The sequence below is a fragment of the Lonchura striata genome, chromosome 5 (genome assembly GCF_046129695.1).
Source record: "Lonchura striata isolate bLonStr1 chromosome 5, bLonStr1.mat, whole genome shotgun sequence".
NCBI classification, from domain to species: domain Eukaryota; kingdom Metazoa; phylum Chordata; class Aves; order Passeriformes; family Estrildidae; genus Lonchura; species Lonchura striata.
The window spans coordinates 58,669,503-58,688,166 of NC_134607.1; the positions used below are offsets into that span (position 1 = coordinate 58,669,503).

General features: G+C 38.0%; 1 protein-coding gene across 2 annotated transcripts; it reads left to right on the plus strand.

Moving 5' to 3' along the window:
• Window positions 1–577: 577 nt before the first annotated feature.
• On the plus strand, window positions 578–14,139 carry REDIC1 (regulator of DNA class I crossover intermediates 1). 2 transcript variants are annotated; one of them, XM_077783138.1, is made up of 12 exons: window positions 578–597; window positions 2,685–2,820; window positions 4,100–4,232; window positions 4,724–4,790; window positions 5,236–5,436; window positions 7,399–7,505; window positions 10,025–10,548; window positions 10,788–10,860; window positions 11,505–11,565; window positions 12,150–12,210; window positions 12,902–12,984; window positions 13,522–14,139. In XM_077783138.1, exons 2-12 carry the CDS (start codon window positions 2,718–2,720, stop codon window positions 14,137–14,139), a joined length of 2,031 nt encoding a protein of 676 aa, XP_077639264.1. In that variant the 5' UTR covers window positions 578–597; window positions 2,685–2,717. The 2 variants fall into 2 exon arrangements, 1 of the variants encoding a protein (XP_077639264.1); XR_013339955.1 differs by lacking the exons at window positions 578–597; window positions 2,685–2,820; window positions 5,236–5,436; ... (5 more) ...; window positions 12,902–12,984; window positions 13,522–14,139 and having other exon boundaries at window positions 4,192–4,232; window positions 4,701–4,784.
• The last annotated feature ends 4,525 nt before the right edge of the window (window positions 14,140–18,664 follow it).

Consider the following 18,664-nt stretch of genomic DNA (forward strand, 5'->3'; position numbering starts at 1 on the left):
ACAGCAACTTGTAGTGTAAATCTAGTTTGCTTTCCTATTTTACAAACGGTCCCAAATATTCTGGAAAGTCCCAAAATATAAAAGCTCATATATTGCTCCTTTTGTTTGCTAATACAGTTTTGTAGCTATGTTGCAGCAAGACAAAGAAAATGAACAGAAAATAATATATTGACAATATAAGTTAATTCCTTAAGTTTTAAGGAATTACAAATTGATGAAATGTGCATTACAAGTCAAATTACTAAAAGCTTTTTCTGTTTTCTTTTTTTATGTTAAATGTGTTTGGTAGCCTAATATTGTATGTGGCCTTAACCCTACTGGAGTAAACTGGGATCAGTCAAAATTACTTCAACAGACATATGTTGACTTTACTACCTGAAGGTTTGATCCACTAGAACATAACAAACATAACATAGCATAACATGTAACATAACATTACATAATATATAACATTAACGTATTGTATCGTAAAACCTCAGAACCATTGATGACTAATTCAAGCCATGACTCAAGATTATACTTTTGCAATTAAAATTATAATTATTTGCATTTTACAGAAGCAGAATCATATTAAAGCAAGAAAGGAGAAAACAAAAGGTAAACCATTGTGGCCATATTGGATTTTGTGTTGTTACGTAAAACTTTAGTGGGTTCACTTAGGTAAAACTTTCAAAGCATTTGGAGTGAGATTCAAAACAGAAGCTAAAGAGTTACAATGTGTTTCCCTGACTTTTAGGGGAGAAGTCTTATTCTAGATTTATTAAACTGAATTACAAGAAGAGAAGGAGTGAATGAATGAATGAATGAATGAATGAATGAATGAATGAATGAATGAATTAATTAATTAGCCTGTGTCCAGTTTTAGTTCTCCTGGATTACTTCTGTTACCATGTTGTGTTGGTATGTGGGGACACAAGGGGTTGCTTGAAGCCTCAGGTGATAACATGTGGTCAGATGGCCCAATGCACACATACACAGTGATTCTTCTAGGCCATGTAAAAATATGTTAGGCTCATTAAAGTCCTTCTTCTGGCATTTGCAAAAGGAGGACAGCTTATTTGTATTTTGAACTTGAAAGTGAAATAAGGAAATCAAACATATCCCTGGTGTAGCAGAAGAGATTTCAAACAGGAAAGAGAAAGAAAACAGTAAGAGAAAAAGGCTATAACCGTGATAAGTGGAGTCAGTTTCCTCCTCAGCAGCAGGGAAGAATGAAGCTGTATAGGGATGCTCCACAACTGAAGCTGATAACTCCAATACCCAGAGCAGGTGCACAGACATATAGAGGTAGAGGAAAAAGCAGGCTGTCTGTACAGAGACAATTACTCAAATTAAAACATTTATATATGGAAATGTGGGACCAATCAGCAGCTTGTCCTCATCGCTTTTCCAGTTTCCTGGAGGCCTGTGAGCTCTCTGTTTTCTCAGGGATTACTGGCCTAAGGCACATAATTTATATTACAACTATGTAATTAGTTTCAGTGGAGAGGGAAAACAGGAAAAGACAGGATTGTTTTTATTAATGTAGTACTAAATTGCTAAACACAGTGGTAATTTTCTAATTGCCCTTATACAATTATTAGTAATTTAGTAATTTAGAGATGTTGGGGAAAAAACACTGAAGGGAACTGGTTACATTTTGGGGGTGTGGACCCTAAAGTAACATGAAGTTTGAAGTGTTGATTTGTATACAGGATGATTTTACCTTACCGAAGATATTAGTCTTAACTGAAGAACAGATATTTTCCATAGATAATATCATCCTGGGAAGCTAAAGATAATAATAAATTATACTAAAAGTTAGTTACCAACATGTTAGCTATAACATACCAAACAGGTATATTAGTTACATGCAACCTGCTATCATGACAGGGATTACATTTCAGAAGAAAAGCCAATGCTATTTTTTGTTTTGGCATAGCCTTCAGTTTTCAATATCCTTCTTTTGTTTAGAAAAAAAATCTTACTGGGTTTATTTATTCATCTGCTATACTTAATGATTTTAGGATGGTTATTAATAGTCTCTGCAAAATGGAGAGGCTTGTTTCCTGTATTCTTATCCTGATATATTTAAAGTGTCAATCATATCTCTTTTTATTCCTTGTAACAAAAATTCTTTCTGGATTTTTTGAATCGTAGAGACTTTCTTTTTTACTTTTTCCTCTGCCTTTTTCTTTTTTTGTCAGAAGACTATTTTCTTTGTCAAGAGAGCCAAATTTGGAGAACAATAAACTCTTTGTGTCATTATAGATGGCACATCTAGTGTATGTAATCTTGCTGATTTGCTTAATATAAGATTTGCTTATCTTATATTCTTCCTGAAAAGACCCTTTAAATTTTTTTAGGACTTTGTCCTTGCCACATTTGGAATCTTTTATTTTAAGAAATATTTTTAGTGGTTGTACACAAAATTGAGAAGTGAGCATTTAAGGACTAAATTTTTGGCATCAAGATAACAATTATTCGTTTTGAATATGACCAAATTGTATTTGCATTATTTTTCAAGGCAATAAAAATAAATTCAGAGCAACTGAGGTGTGAGAATTCAGAGATACTTAAAAATGTGCTTTTATATTAGGAATAGTTTCTAAGTCTTGCTTGCTAATTTCAAAAGAGTTACCTATACTGGTAATGTGTTGTTGAAGCTTCTGTCAAAAAGTTATTCTGTCCTTTAAAAAATTAAGGAATACTTTGAAAGAAAGAAACTTAAGTCAAACATGAAGCTCCTGGAAGTATCATCTCCTAAAAGTTCAGCTGTCAGTTTGGATCTTCTTAATCTGTATGTGGTTAACCAGCTATCAACCAAAAAAGACAACACTGGTGAGTTTTGGGTATTCTGACACATCAGAAGTAGTTATTCTTAGATATTACTGCTGTTATTTAGTTCTTGTTCTTCCATTTACAACTTAACCCTCAAGTAAATGTTGTTTTATTTTTAAAGTAAAAAATTGTATGTTAATACAAAAATGATGGCTGAATAAAGAATCCGGGTATAAGAGGAATCAAAGAACTTTGGCTCCTACCTACTTCACCTTTAAAGCCTTATGCAGTGTCCTGGTTCCAGGCCAGGCCAGGGTGAATGTTTGCAGTAGGACGGGCCTGGCCAGGACCCTGAGGTGATTCTGCACCTCCTCACATCATGCACAGGGGAAGGAGTCCCATCCAGCAGGGCACTGGGAAGCCAGTGGCCGGGGAATGTTGTGCTTCCTGTGGTGAACACCTGCTTGTGAATCATCACTCTGTTATGAATATAATTTCTTATTTCATTGCTGTTGTTCTTATCTCAACCCGTGATCTCTACCTTTTTTACTTCCAATTCTCCTCTCCATACTCTGCAGAGTGATGGGGAGAGGAAGAAGGAAAAGGAGAGGGAGATGGAAAGGAGAAGGAGCAAGCGGCACATGGTTTGAAGTGTTTCAGTGGGAACACTAAATTGGAGAATACTGTTTCTAAACCACAGCACACACTTACTACCTTCTCCATTCTATTAATTAATTTAACCCCACATTCACTTATTTTCCGCTTTGCTGTTGAGTGGGTCCATTTCCCATTCATTTCCTTTTTCATAACTTTGGAAGCATTTGGAATAGTCTTGTCAGTTCTACCCAGATTATCTTTCTTAAAATCCATTATTAAACTTCTTAAGAAACATCACTAAAACTTGAGTCCTAGCTCTTAAGTGTACATGTGGTACTTAAGGATATGGTTTAATGGTGGACATGGCAGTGCTGGTTTAATGGCTGAATTTGACGATCTTAAAGGTCTTCTTCAACCTAAATGTGATTCTATGATTCTTGTAATCTGTGACATATTCATAAACCAGATTATGGAATGCTTTTTGTCCTATGCTCAGAAGAGTAGAAGATGACTGAGGAAAGGCAACAGAGACTGTACACACGTAGTGACTGACTCAATAATTTTATACTATTGTGCCATTTAGAATAGAGTTTTTGTATTGTTAGTAGCAAAGAAAGAAACAAATATGGCTTTAAATATATTAAGAAATATAAAACAACAGCTTTTGTACTCTAATGAAAATTCAGGAACCTAAAAACTTTCTCCAAGCCCAGCATTGACATAACAAATACATTCATTGCAGAGAACGTGAGGAAGCCAGTCCACATTGATATCATTGAAGATGAAAGAAAAACTATAAAGAGACATAACTTAGAGCTCCCCAGGTCACCTCTACGTACACAACATAAATCAAACTTAGATGATCTTCAGAGCAGGTACTTGTATAAAATAGGCAATAGTTATGCAATAGTGAGGTTTTGGGAGAGGTATTTCATTATAGTCACAACATTTGGGGTATTAAGAAAACATACCATTGTAAACAGGGAAGTTTCACAACCACTCCTGTTATTCCAGTGATACTCTTTTTGTGAAGGAGTAATTAATGAATTCTGAATAAAAAACTGCACATGAAGTTGAGATATTTTTTTAGAAGGTTATGTGTCTGTACTCATGTCAGGTACTTATATTAAGTTTATCTCAAGAAGCAGGTTATTCAAACAGTATTACCCACTTACACTGTTTTCCCATCCAGCTTTGGACACCCTAAAGTGACCGACTCACAGATAGGCTGCTCATAACTGCCTAAAAGCCAGGCTGTTTTAAGATGTGTGGAAATATATTCCTAAGTTATTTTGAAATTAATATTCAGAATATTTTAATCTTTTGGATCTTGTATTTCATAGGCTGTTTTTATTCATTTAACAAGGTTACAAAAACAAGTTTTGGACAGCAGAAGACAGCATCTCTCAGAAAGAGTAAAATACCAGCATAAGGTAAGTTTATTGTTCTTAAGATATAAGACTAAAAATGTGCAGTAATTACTGTATTTTTAAGTGATTTTTCAAAGAGTGGACAAATCTCATTAAATACATGGAGTCTTCTCGCTCTTTAAGACTATATTGATAAATTATTTTCATGCTACGTCTTATATATTAATTGAAAAAAAGCTAAAGATGTGTTTATATCCATCTCTCATCAGGATAACATTTGTCTGCATGCTTCAAATTATGTAATTACTTACATGTTTCCCTGAAATAAGCCCTTATTGCCTTAAGTTTTTAGTGAAAAGTCATATCAGAATATAGAAAATTTTCTTTTCTTTGTGGTTTATGTGCAGAGATGTGAAAAATATGGAATGGCTTGATTACTGTGAACTTTATGCTTAAATCAAAATAGTTTTAGATAAATAAAAAAATCTCTTTGTTATGTTTTGTCTAGTTGTCACAAGTAATGGAATTAGGCTATGTTGATTCTAGTATGGAAAATGAAGAAAACATGGCAAGAGTATTTAGTGCTTGTCCGTTGTCCTCCTCTGGTTTTCAGCTCTCTAACTGTACACAGCTTTCAGAAGAAAATTTCAACACAAAGCTAATGGGCAACAATTGGGAACAAATCTTTGAAAAGAAGATGCAAAACCAGGTTTGGTTAATGTTTTGCTACCATGGAATTACTTTAAACTAAATTTCATTTATTTGGTGTGTAAAACTAGTGTAATGGTGATGGCAATTATGGTTGATCAACATTTTTTGTAGGCTGTTGGCAGTGAATATTATGTATATACAAATATATTTATTTTATTGTCCTCAAATAAGTTCAACTTGAGCTTTTGTTCACTGAACTCTCAGTGTTGCTGTTATCTGAAGAGAATAGAGAATCACCTACCAGTGGATTTCTTTTGTTTCTGGGTTATAAATTTGGTTAAAGAAACCTGAAATATATTATAATTAGAAATACAGCTTTCTTAAACATAGTGTAACTGAGTGTTGCATGATCCCAGGTGATCCCATGACCTAATTTTTTATCTTTTAATGTCTCAGTGATTAACACAGTTCTTACAGTATTTTCAGTGTTCTGCTGTTTAACTCTTTACTTTTAAAAACAGTTGAAAGTTATTTGTTCTGATGCATATTACTATTTTTTGGTTTTGTTAACTTTGTGATTCTTAAAAGAACCATCCTTAGAAAAGTGATAGCAAATATAATATGCTTTTTTAGCAATTATATTATTCAATGGAAATAATAAAAAAAAAAATGTGTTTCACCAATGGTATTATGAAACCACTCAGAAGCAATGGTCTTCAGTGGTATTCTGAAGTCTTGAGGTAAACGAGGAAGAAATGCTCTAAGAGTTTCAGAAGGGGAGATGTTGGGTTGTTCAGGGAATGAGTAGGCTGAAACTCACAGGAATCTGACCTGAAGAGCAAAGAAGCTCAAGAAATATGTTTTCAAAACACAAGGACAGTCCACCTCTATGTGCAAGAGAATTATTAAACTCTGGAAGCCAGTTTGGCAGAATCAGGGAATCCCTGACTGAAGTCAGATGCAAAGAGGAAGAGTGCAAGGAGGGATGGGCAATGCAGGAAGAAGACAGAAGCATCTCCTCAGCTTGGAGGGATGGCATTAGGATGGTCAGAGCTGAGAATCACAATGGGTGAGAAGAACAGCAAGAACTTCTGCAAGTTGTCATCAAAGAAAGGAAATCAAGGAAAACGCTGTCCACTGCCAAATAGAGTTGAGACCTAGTGAAAAATGACATGGAAAAGCCTGAGGTACTCCAAGACTACTTTGCTTCAAGTTTTCCAGACAAGATTTGCTCTCTGGCTCATCTTAAAATGCAGTCAGGAGTTGCGGGGAGTTGAATGAACCAGTAGGGAAGGAGCAAGTTAGAGAATCCATTGTGACCTGGACAATATAGAAATAGATGAGACTGGACAGAGTTCAACCTAGTATATTCAGGGTGTTGGATGACATCACTGCAAGGCAGATATTTATCACCATTTAAGGCTGTGGTAATCAGAGAAGCTTCCCAGTGAGAAGAAATACACAAACATTATGTCCATGTGCAAAAATGTAAGCATGAATGGGGGAAGCATCATCTCACCTCTGTCCCTGGAAGGATTAAGGGGCTAAGCTCCCAGAGGCAATTCCAAGGTACATGAGGAACAAGAAGGTGTCTGCAAACAGCCACGGATTTTCCAAGGTCATACTCTACCTGGTGAACACAATTGCTTTCTGTGATGGAATTAGTAGCTCTGGGAATTGGAGGGAACAGCAGGCATTATTTACCTTGACTTTAGGAAGGCTTTTGATGAAGTTTCCTATGGGATTCTAGTAACCCAAATGGGCAGCTATGAACCAGATGAATGGACAATGGGATGAGAAAAAACTGTCTGTTACTGTCATGCTCAAAATTTAGTTCTGTTGGCTAAATTTTGTTTGGCAACAATTGGGCTGTAAAGAGGTTTGGGCTTCTGCTGTAAAAATATAAATAAATAAAAATAGTGGGAAAATATGTATATTGTTTGCAAACCCAAGTTGAAAGTTTTAAAGACTGCAACAATTATGTATATTCACAGTTTGACAGCTTCTACTGTTTTCTCAGCCAGGCAACAGCTTCGATCAAGACCCTTGGAATACAAAACCTCCAAGCCAGTGTATTTTCAGGAAGTCTGATACAGTGCCTCAGGAGCTGTTCAAGCCATTTAATAGGTAGGCAGTGATTTTACATTAATGAGGAAAATAACAGTCAGGTTTAATTAAGAAAAATACTAAAATACTTGGAAACTTATTGTTACTTGTTTTTTTCACTGACAGTTTTTCAAATAGAAATTGAAATCAAATGGAAATACTAAACATACAAAGCTATCTAAATTTGCTGAAAAGCAGCAAAATCTGAATTGTGGGTAGGCACTTGGAACCATGATCTATTTTTTGCAATGTCACAGACATTATAGTGTTGCTTAATTCACCCTGAATGATAGCACAGATTTACTAAGAGGCCATGAGGAGGGGGCAGCTGCCCCAGGTGTTATTAGTTCCAGGCAGCGTTGCAAGTGCTTTTCTGACAATCATGATGCAATAGAATTGAGCCTCTGCACCTGCATTATTTATACTAGGGATTCCAGGAAAAAAGCATTTTCTTTTCCTTCTCTTTCATATGTGATCTAGTTTTCTTTTTTTCCCTATAATTGATTCAATAATACTTGTATGAGAATATACACTTTGTTTTTAAAAGAATGGATAGAAATCAAGAATAGATTTCTTTTTGTATATGCTGATTAAAAATCTTTCAATCACAGATGGTTTAGGACCAGACTCATTTGTACTGAACATTTTATTTAATTTTCTCTCCAGAGGCTCTCCCTTGGACCCAGAAGTCCTACATAGCTAATCTTACTTTACTCCTTCTATTCCATAAGCCTGCCATTTGGCTGAAAGTTCCTATCCATCTCTAGCTTAGGCTGGATAGAGACATAAAAAGGCCATACAGTATTTTGCTGTTCCTGAAGTGTCTGCGGCCTGTTTGCTTGGGGAGTCAAGTGACCTTTAAAATCACTGGACAAATAATAACTAAACACATCAGCCCCTTAAACTTCTACTTTTCTTGTGACTTCTCCAGGATTTCTCCAGCAAAACCTAAAATGAGCATGGTATTCACCTTGCCGTACATCTGAGCGAATTCCCAAATAATATATTTACACTGAGCCCTATATAACCTTATATCACCTACATCTCTCATTTCTCCACCAGCTATCAGGCCTGCACTTATCTGCTTATGTCACATCCTCTCATCTTCTACCCATTCATGGGTCACTAACAACATTTCTTTTCCAGCTGTTCTTCAGATCTATTTCTTTGTATTGTCCTCATTTTGTTTTCATCCATTGTAGTCATAAATTCTTATTCCTCAAGAGATCACAATTCTTCTGTGAAGGGAGTTTCTTTCACTGTATGTGAAAAGTAGGATGTCAATTTATACAATTGTTTAATTTAACATACTGATGATGTAGTCATCAGTAATTGATGTAATCGATGTGCATAATTCTGAGACCTGTAGCACCTCAAAGTTATTAAATATTAATTAAAAGCTTTCATGTCATATTTCCTCATCTACTCTTAAATTTTATTTTGCATAACAAAATATTCAGCTGGAGTTGAGAAAGACTCTCTGAATTGCTTCACAAAATGGTTTTACCTTCCTCATGTAGATCTATCCAAGTATCCTCTGTAATAAACTCTAGTGTGTTTAGCCTTCTAAAACTGTCCTGGTGAGGTTTCTGTAATTAGAGAAAACTAGTTTCTCATTTAAGTTCCACAGAATCTTTATCCAATTCCAGGTTTGCTGATCAAAACACCCCAGGCATTTTCTCCAGTAAGAGTTTCCTGTACTACATTTCAGTTTCAAGTTCTATTGATAGCCTTGCTCAGAACGTTTTAAAGAAAGAGCCTTTTTTTGAACGGCCTTTTTTGCCAGATCTCTGTCCTTCAGAAGAATCTCAACTTTCTGCTCAGACTTTCTGAAAGGTCAGTCAGCAGATCCAGCCTGGAAAACAAACCAGTGAAAATGCTAGATTAATAGCCAAGTAAGTGAAAGCGTCATGGTTTTCATGTCCATGATGCTCACATGCTAAAATCTTCAAAACAACTACTCTCAGAAGTGGGGTAGGGAAGTAGTGGCATAACAAAATGTCTGACTGGCCTCCTGACAGTTGAACAGAAAAACTCTGTGCTGAATCAGGATTACTTATTTCAAGTACAAATGAAAGTCACTTGTTATGGGCTTTCAGTATGGAAGAGAAATATAGTCTTAAGTAAACTACTTTTATGAATGGAAGAAACTATCTTCCTCTTTTTCTTTTTCTCCCTGATGTGGCTGCCTTTGGTCAGCTGGTGGAGCAGCAGTGACATACTGTGGCTGATTTTATAAATCACAATTCTCTGTCCAGGAGGATGTGCTCCATGACTTTGTATATTTGGAGACATTAAGAAATAGAACCCCTTTTAAATCAGTATTACCATGAAGCAGATATAAAACATAATAAAATACACAATTTTTCAGTTGAAATACTGTATATTTAGGACAAAATCAAGTGTAATGAGCAGTGAAGTTTTTTCTATTTTTATAATCAAATTATCATAAGGTGTTCTATTAACAGTATTTTGCTTGTTTGTGTACTCAGCAAAATGTTTTTCTTCTACCCTTGTTATACCTCATTGCCTACCCCCAGGCCAGACTACTTGAATTCTGCTAGAAAAAATCCAGTGATAATAGGCAGTAATGAACCAGAAAACAGTGAAGGAATCAAAGAACCAATATTTGATACTGTAAAAGAAACTGCAGAACTGAAAGATGGAAGTGGTTTTTCCTTTCTGGCACTATTTGAAGATGAGAGTCAGCCAATACAAAATAATCCTTCTACAAAGCATTTTTATCCTTTTTTTAACCAAAGCAATAATGACATTTTTTTCACTGTTCCTGATGTTCAAAATCAAATTACCAACAGAACTAATTCTTGCGACACTAGAAGGGTTTATCCTGCAATCAATGCAAAAGAAGATTCTGTGGACAGACCCCTTGAAGGCATTTTCACAGCTCCAGAACAGGTTTTCTTTAAAAGCAACAATGTGTCAAGTACAAGCTACAAGGACACAAGAGCACTTCATAAAACACACCGGCAGAACTGTCACGAAGGGCAGCACTACTTCCTGCCCTGTGAAAAGAAAGAAAGAAGAGCAAACATTGAAAAAATAGGTGTGTGTCGTATTTTAAGGACATATATTCTGGGTTTTTTTCTCCTTTTAAAGACATATGTTCTTATAACCAGAGATGTATCTGCCCCAACTGAAAATATCATGAATATTCAGAATGCAGCCACATAATTTAAAATCCAACTATGTAAATTATTTTAAAAATTTGACAGAAACTTTTATATAAATTGTGTTTATTCTATTGCATTTCAAAATCAAGGTTGTTTTTTTTTTTAATTTTAGAGATATTTGCTTATCACCATGATCAGCAGAATAGCTTAAAGGAGAATGTGCAGAGTTATTCAAGAAAAAAAAGGTGAGTGTCATGGAAATTACCAATCTGTTAATCAGTGATAACTGCAGAGACTTTGCTGAATTGGAGAAATCCTGCTAAGAGCACAAGAAGGCAACATTCTAACCAGTATTACCAAGGACTCAAGTTTACTTATTTAAAATAGTACTATACAATGTGAATAAATCTATGCACAGAAAAGCCCATTATGCCTCTGTGTATCCTCCCATAATAAGCACACAGAAATTTGAAATTTGAAGATCCTGAAGTTAAGCTGTTGATCTGGCTTGTCCTTTAATATACTCTGTCTCATTCCATTGGCTACAGAGCCAGCTTACTGGGCTATGTGAGTGCTCTGTTTTACTAAATACATGTTTTTCAAAGACTGATACATAGCACCTTCCCTTTTACAAAACAGCACTATATCCTGTCATTGCTTCAATTCCATTTTGCATTTCAACTGAAACAAAGTTTATGAAAAACATATTCTTGGTGTTAAATCTCAGGTTCAGAGATAAGTCCAGTGATCTCAGTAGTGGGAAGCATTTAATGGCTACTGAAGACAGAATAAATATTGAAAAGTCACCAGTAAGGACTTTAACTCAGAAAGAAAATAAAAATATTGGGGAAAAATCACTTACTAGAGAACTTGTGTTTTCATTCCTCAGTGATGAAAGGTCTTTGAAAGAAACAGCCTGGAATCAGAACCATGTCTTTGTATTTGAAGAGGTAACTTTTAAAAATACGTATTTTTTTATCAAACCCACTGTTTGCATGATTCATTTGAGGTGGAGAAGGATTTTCCACAACAGTTAGAAACTGAATATAGCTTCACTGAATTAACTATGATGGAAGCTTCTTTTCCATCATGGTTTATATATGGAATTCAGAAAGAACTGCTGCTAGTGACATGGCTCAGATAGAGGTCCACAGTTCACATGGTCTCATTCACACTTTGGCTGATGCCTGAAAGACATTGTGTAAGTTACCCATCAACACTTAGTATCAGGTACTGCACACAATGCCCAGACATTATCTGCAGGATGCTTCAGTATTATAAAGGAACTTTGTGCCAGTATACATATAAAAATTGTTTCAGATGTCTTGCCTGTAGAAGCCTATAGAAGTCATATATGGTGCTACTCAGGGGTAAAAATACCTCTTAAAATGATTTGTGGTACAGTGCAGTGACTCCTTTATGTAATACAGAAACTGAATATTCCTCTCTTAACCTGAGATGCTGATCCAGCTGAACCCTCACTATTAATACCTTTTATTTTTTACTTATTTACTTTACTTACTATTTTTAGCAGTTCACAGCAGCACAAGAGAAAGGGTATAAGTTTGGACTGAGTTCATATCTTCATGAGATAGGTTAGTACTATTTATATATTATCACTTAAAAATGTTTTCTCCACATGTGAAACTGAAACAATTACTTTTAAAGCCAGGGAGAATGACTTTTTAGGATGTTAACTTTGATAAGGGCTTGTATTTCTGATTCACACAGCACTGTAAAAAGACAACTAGCATTACCAGGTAACTAAGAATTAGCTGTGCTTGCTTTTCCTTGAAGAGATATTCTCTTCCACTAGACTGTATGCTGTCACTCCACATGTGGGCAGAGAGAGGGGAGTAAGCGAGGCAATCCTACATCCTTCCTACTCCCTCAGTAGCTGTAGGGTCAGCTGTGCTGGCTGCATTTCAGAGGCCTCCAAGAGAGAAATAGATAACTTGTATGGCAGCCAATGTGCACATGGAGTCTGCTGCGCTCTCTTGCAGGTTGTGCTCTAGAATCCCTCCTCCTTTTGGGTAGCACAGTTCTGAAGCTGATTAACAGTACAGCTGAGGCTTTGGGGGATCCATCTCACAATCTCTGTTAAGATGTGAGAAGAATTATCACTAAGAACTAGATTGACCTTGCTAACATTTTGTTCATCATACAGTATCTTAAAACTGCATCAGAAATAGTAATGTTTAATTCTATATGCTGTACTTGAGAGTTGGATCTTAGGGGATTGTTCAGTGAGTAACCTTTTCTTTCTTTTCCATCTAATTTTTCAAGATATGGAGTCACCACTCAGCAGCCAGTCTCACAGTTACGCTCCAAGGCAGACTGAGAGCTATTTGAGCTCTAGTCCTGACACAGTGAGTAAATCCTTGTGGGCTGGCAGGGCTTTATTTGAATCATATCTCTGTGCCCGAGTGGATGTAGCTGGAATCTTGTTTTGTTTTGTATGAGATAACTTCATGTGTGATGAGGACAAGAAATTATGAGCTGTAAATTTTCATAAGTAGTTTGACAGACTTGTGGTCTGTTCTCTTGATAATGACTGGCCTTGTGGAATTACATAGCATGACTGTGGGAAGAGGCTAAGCAATGTTCTGCGCTCTTCCTGTATGTAAAGCAGAATGATTTGACACACTGTGTTTTCAGTCATTCTTGAACACAAAAATGCCATGGTGTATGATTATAAATTTTATGTGAGAGTGGAGGTCTGCATTGGCCACCTTCTCTTCACCAAGAGCCATCCTTGGAGAAGGAATGAAAAAATCTGCAAACAACCAAAGGCAGACCGTTCTGGCCTTTATGTTTATTTCACTTAGCCATTAGCAAGTCATTACTTTAGTCCGTAGTTACTGAACTATTTGAACAGTTACAATTGCACAATTCTGTTCAAACAGTCTGAAGAGGAAGACAAAGCCAAAAAGATGGAATATCTGAATGAACCGTCCTTGAAGACACATGGTACCAAGCTATTCTCAGCCTCAGCAAGCAGAGAGGCCACCAAGAGCTCTCACACCCAAAGTGTGGCTATGAAGCCCAGAAGTACTTTGGGTAGAAAAGAAGCAAACAATCTTCAGGAGAAGGACTCTGATTTTTGTGCCACAGAAGAAGAAAATAAAACTCACACAGCTCTGTCTCAGGGCCCATCACACCCTGCCTTTAAGAGGGAGCATGTCACTAGCAGCACCAGGTGCGATGCTTGGTCGCAGACCGAGGGCTCTGTGACCGTAGAGAAAGTGGATGTGGGCACCCAGTGTGGCACCCTGGGGGTGTGCAGCTGTGGCGGAGCCCTCCCAGCTGCCCGCAGCCCAGGCGAGCTCTCTCCTCCCCGCTCTGCCGGCCCCGCAGGAGAGCACGAACGGCCGGCGCAGGAGGCGCCGCAGCCCGCGGGCTCCGGCCGCGCGGCCGGGACAGACGCCTTCTCTTCTGAGACCGAGTACCTGAGTTTGGCTGGCAGGAGGACTCTAGAGGTGCTGAACTACATTGATAAAATGAAGGAGAGAGATAAGCAGTGATCAACTGTAATGCCATGTTAGGAACACAATAGTTTCATCCTGTTCTTCAGTGTATTTCATTCACCCAGCATATTCTGATTTTTCTAGCATGGTTAGGCAAAATATACTTTTACTGTTTGTTTGCTTTATCTATCAATAATTAGGGGTGTCTGTCTACCCACTGCTGTTTCAAAGTATGGGTTTCTATAGATATCCAACTATTAACAAAGGATTTTACAATATCCTGGTAAATAAAAACATTAGGAATTATATTGGTTTCCTCACCATATATCTGTAGGATTCTTTAGTTTAAATTGATTGACTATTTCTTTTAAGGTAATGGGAAGATGTTGTTCTACTTCAAAAAATATTTAGTGTGGCTCTGAGCCATTGTCTGATTCTCACCCGTTTTAACAGAAAAACTTGCCTTTGTCATGCGTTCATACTAAACACAAACATGGGAAACAGAAAATGTACATCTGCACACATAGAATAGAATAGAATGTAATTTTAAAAGAGCTAATTTATTACATTTTTTAAATACTCAATTTTCTTTCTACAGCATTCATTTATTTTCTGGCTGTTAATCTAAAAAAATCTTCCATGTGTTTCTGTATTCTGCCTGCGAACTGAAAATCTCAACTACTTGCATCTTCATTTCAGTATTTGTGTGAAGCTACAAATCACAACAAATAAAAGTTTCAGATAATACTATTTCTAGGTTATATTCTTGCCTTCTAAAAAGTTCCTGGTAAAGGTGTCAGGGAAACTCACTGATACCAACATCTACTTACAGTTCCATACACCTTCACTTCTATACAGATATCTCTCTATCTTAACTATGTGTATGTATATATATATATATATATATATAAACCTGTGTGTGTACATATATATACGTATACCTATGGTATATGCTGTGCTGGCATACTGTATATGCTGTGCTGCTGTGTATATGCTGTGCTGGCATTAGCCACCTGGCTGCATGCAGGGTTCCTCTTCTTCATAAACTGGGCTTCAGCAAAAGCTGTGCTGGAGACTTCCTCAAACAGAACAGGAGATTTGCCTCTGTAAGTTTAATATGTTGTGCTTTCCCCTTGGCATCTGCTGTCAAAAGATTCACTGTCCTTATTCCCTCCAGGTCAGGGGTTTTTTAATGCTTTGTAGAAGGGGTGAGTGGCACTCAGCCTGGATGAGACTTGTCACCATTCTCTGTCTCTGTTCTCATCATCAAACTAGTGGCTATTTTGCTGCTGCCTCTTTTTTTTTTTTTTCTTTTTTTTTTAAGCTAAGAGCCATTTTTAAAAGAAGGTCTACATTGCTCAACAGTTTGTAGGTTTATGGCAGTGCTATTTTTTAAAATAGCAGCTCATAAATTTCAGTGGGCTGTTCTGTACTTGGAAGAAAATAGTATTGTCTTTTATATGTATAAATTGCATACATAGGAAGTGGTTTGCACAGCCAGACTTCTAAACCATATAACTATCACTTAGCCAATTCACTGCCCACTTCCTAAGGCTTGACATAAGCAGATTTTCTTTTTTAGGTTGCCTCAATTTGTTGTCAAAGCAAACTCCCTAATTTTTTTTAAGTTGCAATATTCATCTTCTTCACAGGAGATATAATTTATTTGAATAACAGCTATGATTTTCTGAAAGCTCAGCTGTTACCCATGGTTTCTAAAGCATAGTTTTTCACTCAGTATGACAAAGTCAATTCAGATTGACAGCAGTGGCCCATGCTGGCTTGAATGTTGCTTTCCCAACAGTCCCTCACACCTGGTACACACCTGCCAGTCTTTCCAGTGGTGTGTGTCCAGCTTCCAGCCTCCCCCACAGCTGATGTGTCCCCAAGGCACTTGGCCTGCCAGCCTGCAATACACTGTGCCAGAGGCCAGAGAGTGGCACATAATAGCTAAAACCTCCAGCACTGTATGCTTTAGACTAGAGGGGTTTCATTACCCCAGCAGATGTAAAATTGCCTCATGGCCAAAGAGTTCTTTGGTGTCTGGATGAGAGAGGTGCTGGTGACTCAGAGATTAATTGCCATTAACTTGCAGTGGAAGTTCTGCTCCTGATGTCTCTGATGGTGGCATTGTTGCTGGGACTTTTAAGCCGTGGTTAGTTTTACACTGAAGTGAGCTACCCACGTTCAGGAAGATACTCCAGATCAGAGGGACAGTTGCACCATATGGATGTATGTGTGCAGGGTTTCAAATGCTCTTTATTAAGTTATTGCTCATATTTATCATCTATAAAAGCCTCTCAGTGTGTATTGCTTATTTTCACTTCAGCCACTGATACAGAAGATCTCACAATCTGTCCGGTTCCGGCCATGTTTCAGCCTGGACTGCACTGAAATTCCACTGCTCAGTATCAGAAACTCATCCTCTGACTGGCTGTACATAAGAGCTGTATATATGTCTCTAATGCAGTAATTCCCCACTTGGGATATCAATCACTGTAGATAATCATGTTCCAAAAACTTTGGATGAGTGTATATAAATTCAAATTACATTCCCATTTTTACCTCTAATTGCAAAGCAATCAGAATAAAGAAAACTATCTTTGTGGTGGTTTATGTGCTGGCAATGATGACAACTAAGGCTGCATGCTCTTTTTAGCCACTAGACAAATATTCTAAAGAAGTTACATTACTATTATTGCAATTAAAGAGGCTTGTGCTTTCTCCTCAGCTCAGCACCAGTCTGCCCCTCTGCTTGGGTGCTTTCTTCCCCTTGATTTTTTTGTGACTTCAGGGAAGAGCTGAGTTGGGTTTAGTAGCAAGTAGTAACCTCAAACTGCTTTCTTCAGCTGATAATTCAGCAGCTGATGCTATTAATCCATTAATATTTGTAGTCTACAGTAATGGCTGTCATCTCACTAAATGCATTCAGGCACCACCAGCTTTCTCTGAGGCAACAGTTTAGGCACAGGCACCCCTTTTTCATCCATGGCATTCTTACTGGCAGTGTGCTGGGCCTCCAGGGAGGCCATGGAAATACACATTTTTAACTGCTTGGTAAGCATCAATTATATGTAGAATTTTTGTTGGGGAAAAGGACAGAAGGGTACCTGTAATTAACCAAAAAAAAAGAGCAAATTGGTGGCAATCAGTGCTTCTAAGCAGAGATTGAAAGACTCTCACTGAAAATACTACCATAATCTTCAGTCAGAATCAGTTTTAATAAGCAGCTCATAACTTAATTTCCCTCCAAAATCAGCTCTAGTAACTTGCAGGGTAAGGTTTTCTGGGCAAGCACAAAAAGAAGTTTGGTTATTAATGGGCAGTTTGTTGCTGGATGTTCTGCCAATAGCCTCCACAAACTTTGTAGAAATTTTTATTTCATTTTCATGAAGGATTATCATTATAGGAAATGAGAGGCTGAAGTCTTCATACTAGTAATTATTTATCTGGTAGAAACTGTGAATTGGTTTTTTAAGGGTTTTAACAGATAGCAGATTGAGAGGATAATGTTCCCTGAAAAAAAAAAAAACTAACCCTCTGCATTCAGTGCCTCCTCTGTCCTCATGAAAAGTCAATGCCCTTTCTGCAACACTTCTTCAGCCTGTTCTCCCTGACAGCCTCTGACAGGTTAGAGGTGACAATCCCAGTTACCCACATCACATTGCTTCTCCAGGGCTGGTGTTGTGGAACTCCAGCCAGCTGTCCTGACTCTCTGAGCTGAATACTGAACATTGCTCCCTCTCCAGCCCTGCTGCAGTGGCTCCACACCCTGATGTGCTTGCTCTGTGCCACGGCCCTCTGGCCGGGCAAGCCGACAGGAGCAGCTGGCGGTGAGCTCTCGCACAGCGCACGGCTGCAGAGGGTGCCGATGCTGCTCTGTGGGAGGTGATGGGGGATCTTGGGCCCAAACACAGAAGGGTGGAGAGTGAGTGAGTCAAGATGAGGGCAGGAGGCCAAAAGAGGCCTGTTGAATTATTTAACAGAGCTGAGAGAAAACATGTCCAAATGAACAATTTATTTATGCTCGTTTGCAGAGAGAGTGCTGTGATTTAGTGCCAGTGTCATACTCAGCACATGGGTGCTGGCCTGGCCCAAGGAGCCAGACCTGTGGCTGATCACATAGCACAAACCAACATGTCTTACTGCAGAGGATTTATTTCATTTCCTGGGCTGGAGTCATTATTGGGAAACAGGAGATCTGTAAGGACCTTTGCTCTCCAGAGAAGCTGCACACCATGCGAACAAATGAATTTTTGGAGAACCCCAAAGCAGCTGAAGCTGGCAGGGATCTCCAAGCTTGCCCAGTACAAGCCCCACTCATAGCAGGGCCAGCTGGAGCAGGGCACTTTGGGCCACGGCCAGCTGCTATCACTGACACCCAGCCTGGGGCTGGGGAATAAGCTCTGCCAGGTATGGAGCTCCAGGGAAGCGGTGCCTGCTCACAGCAGCTGCAGCAGATGGAGGCAGCCCCTGCCTGAGCCATTTCCTCCTTGTGCTGAGAGCAAGGCAGGGCCTGGGGCTGGAGGAAGGTGAGCTGTAGGTGTGTGGGGAGGGAGGCTGGGTGCTGCTGCTGCCCTGG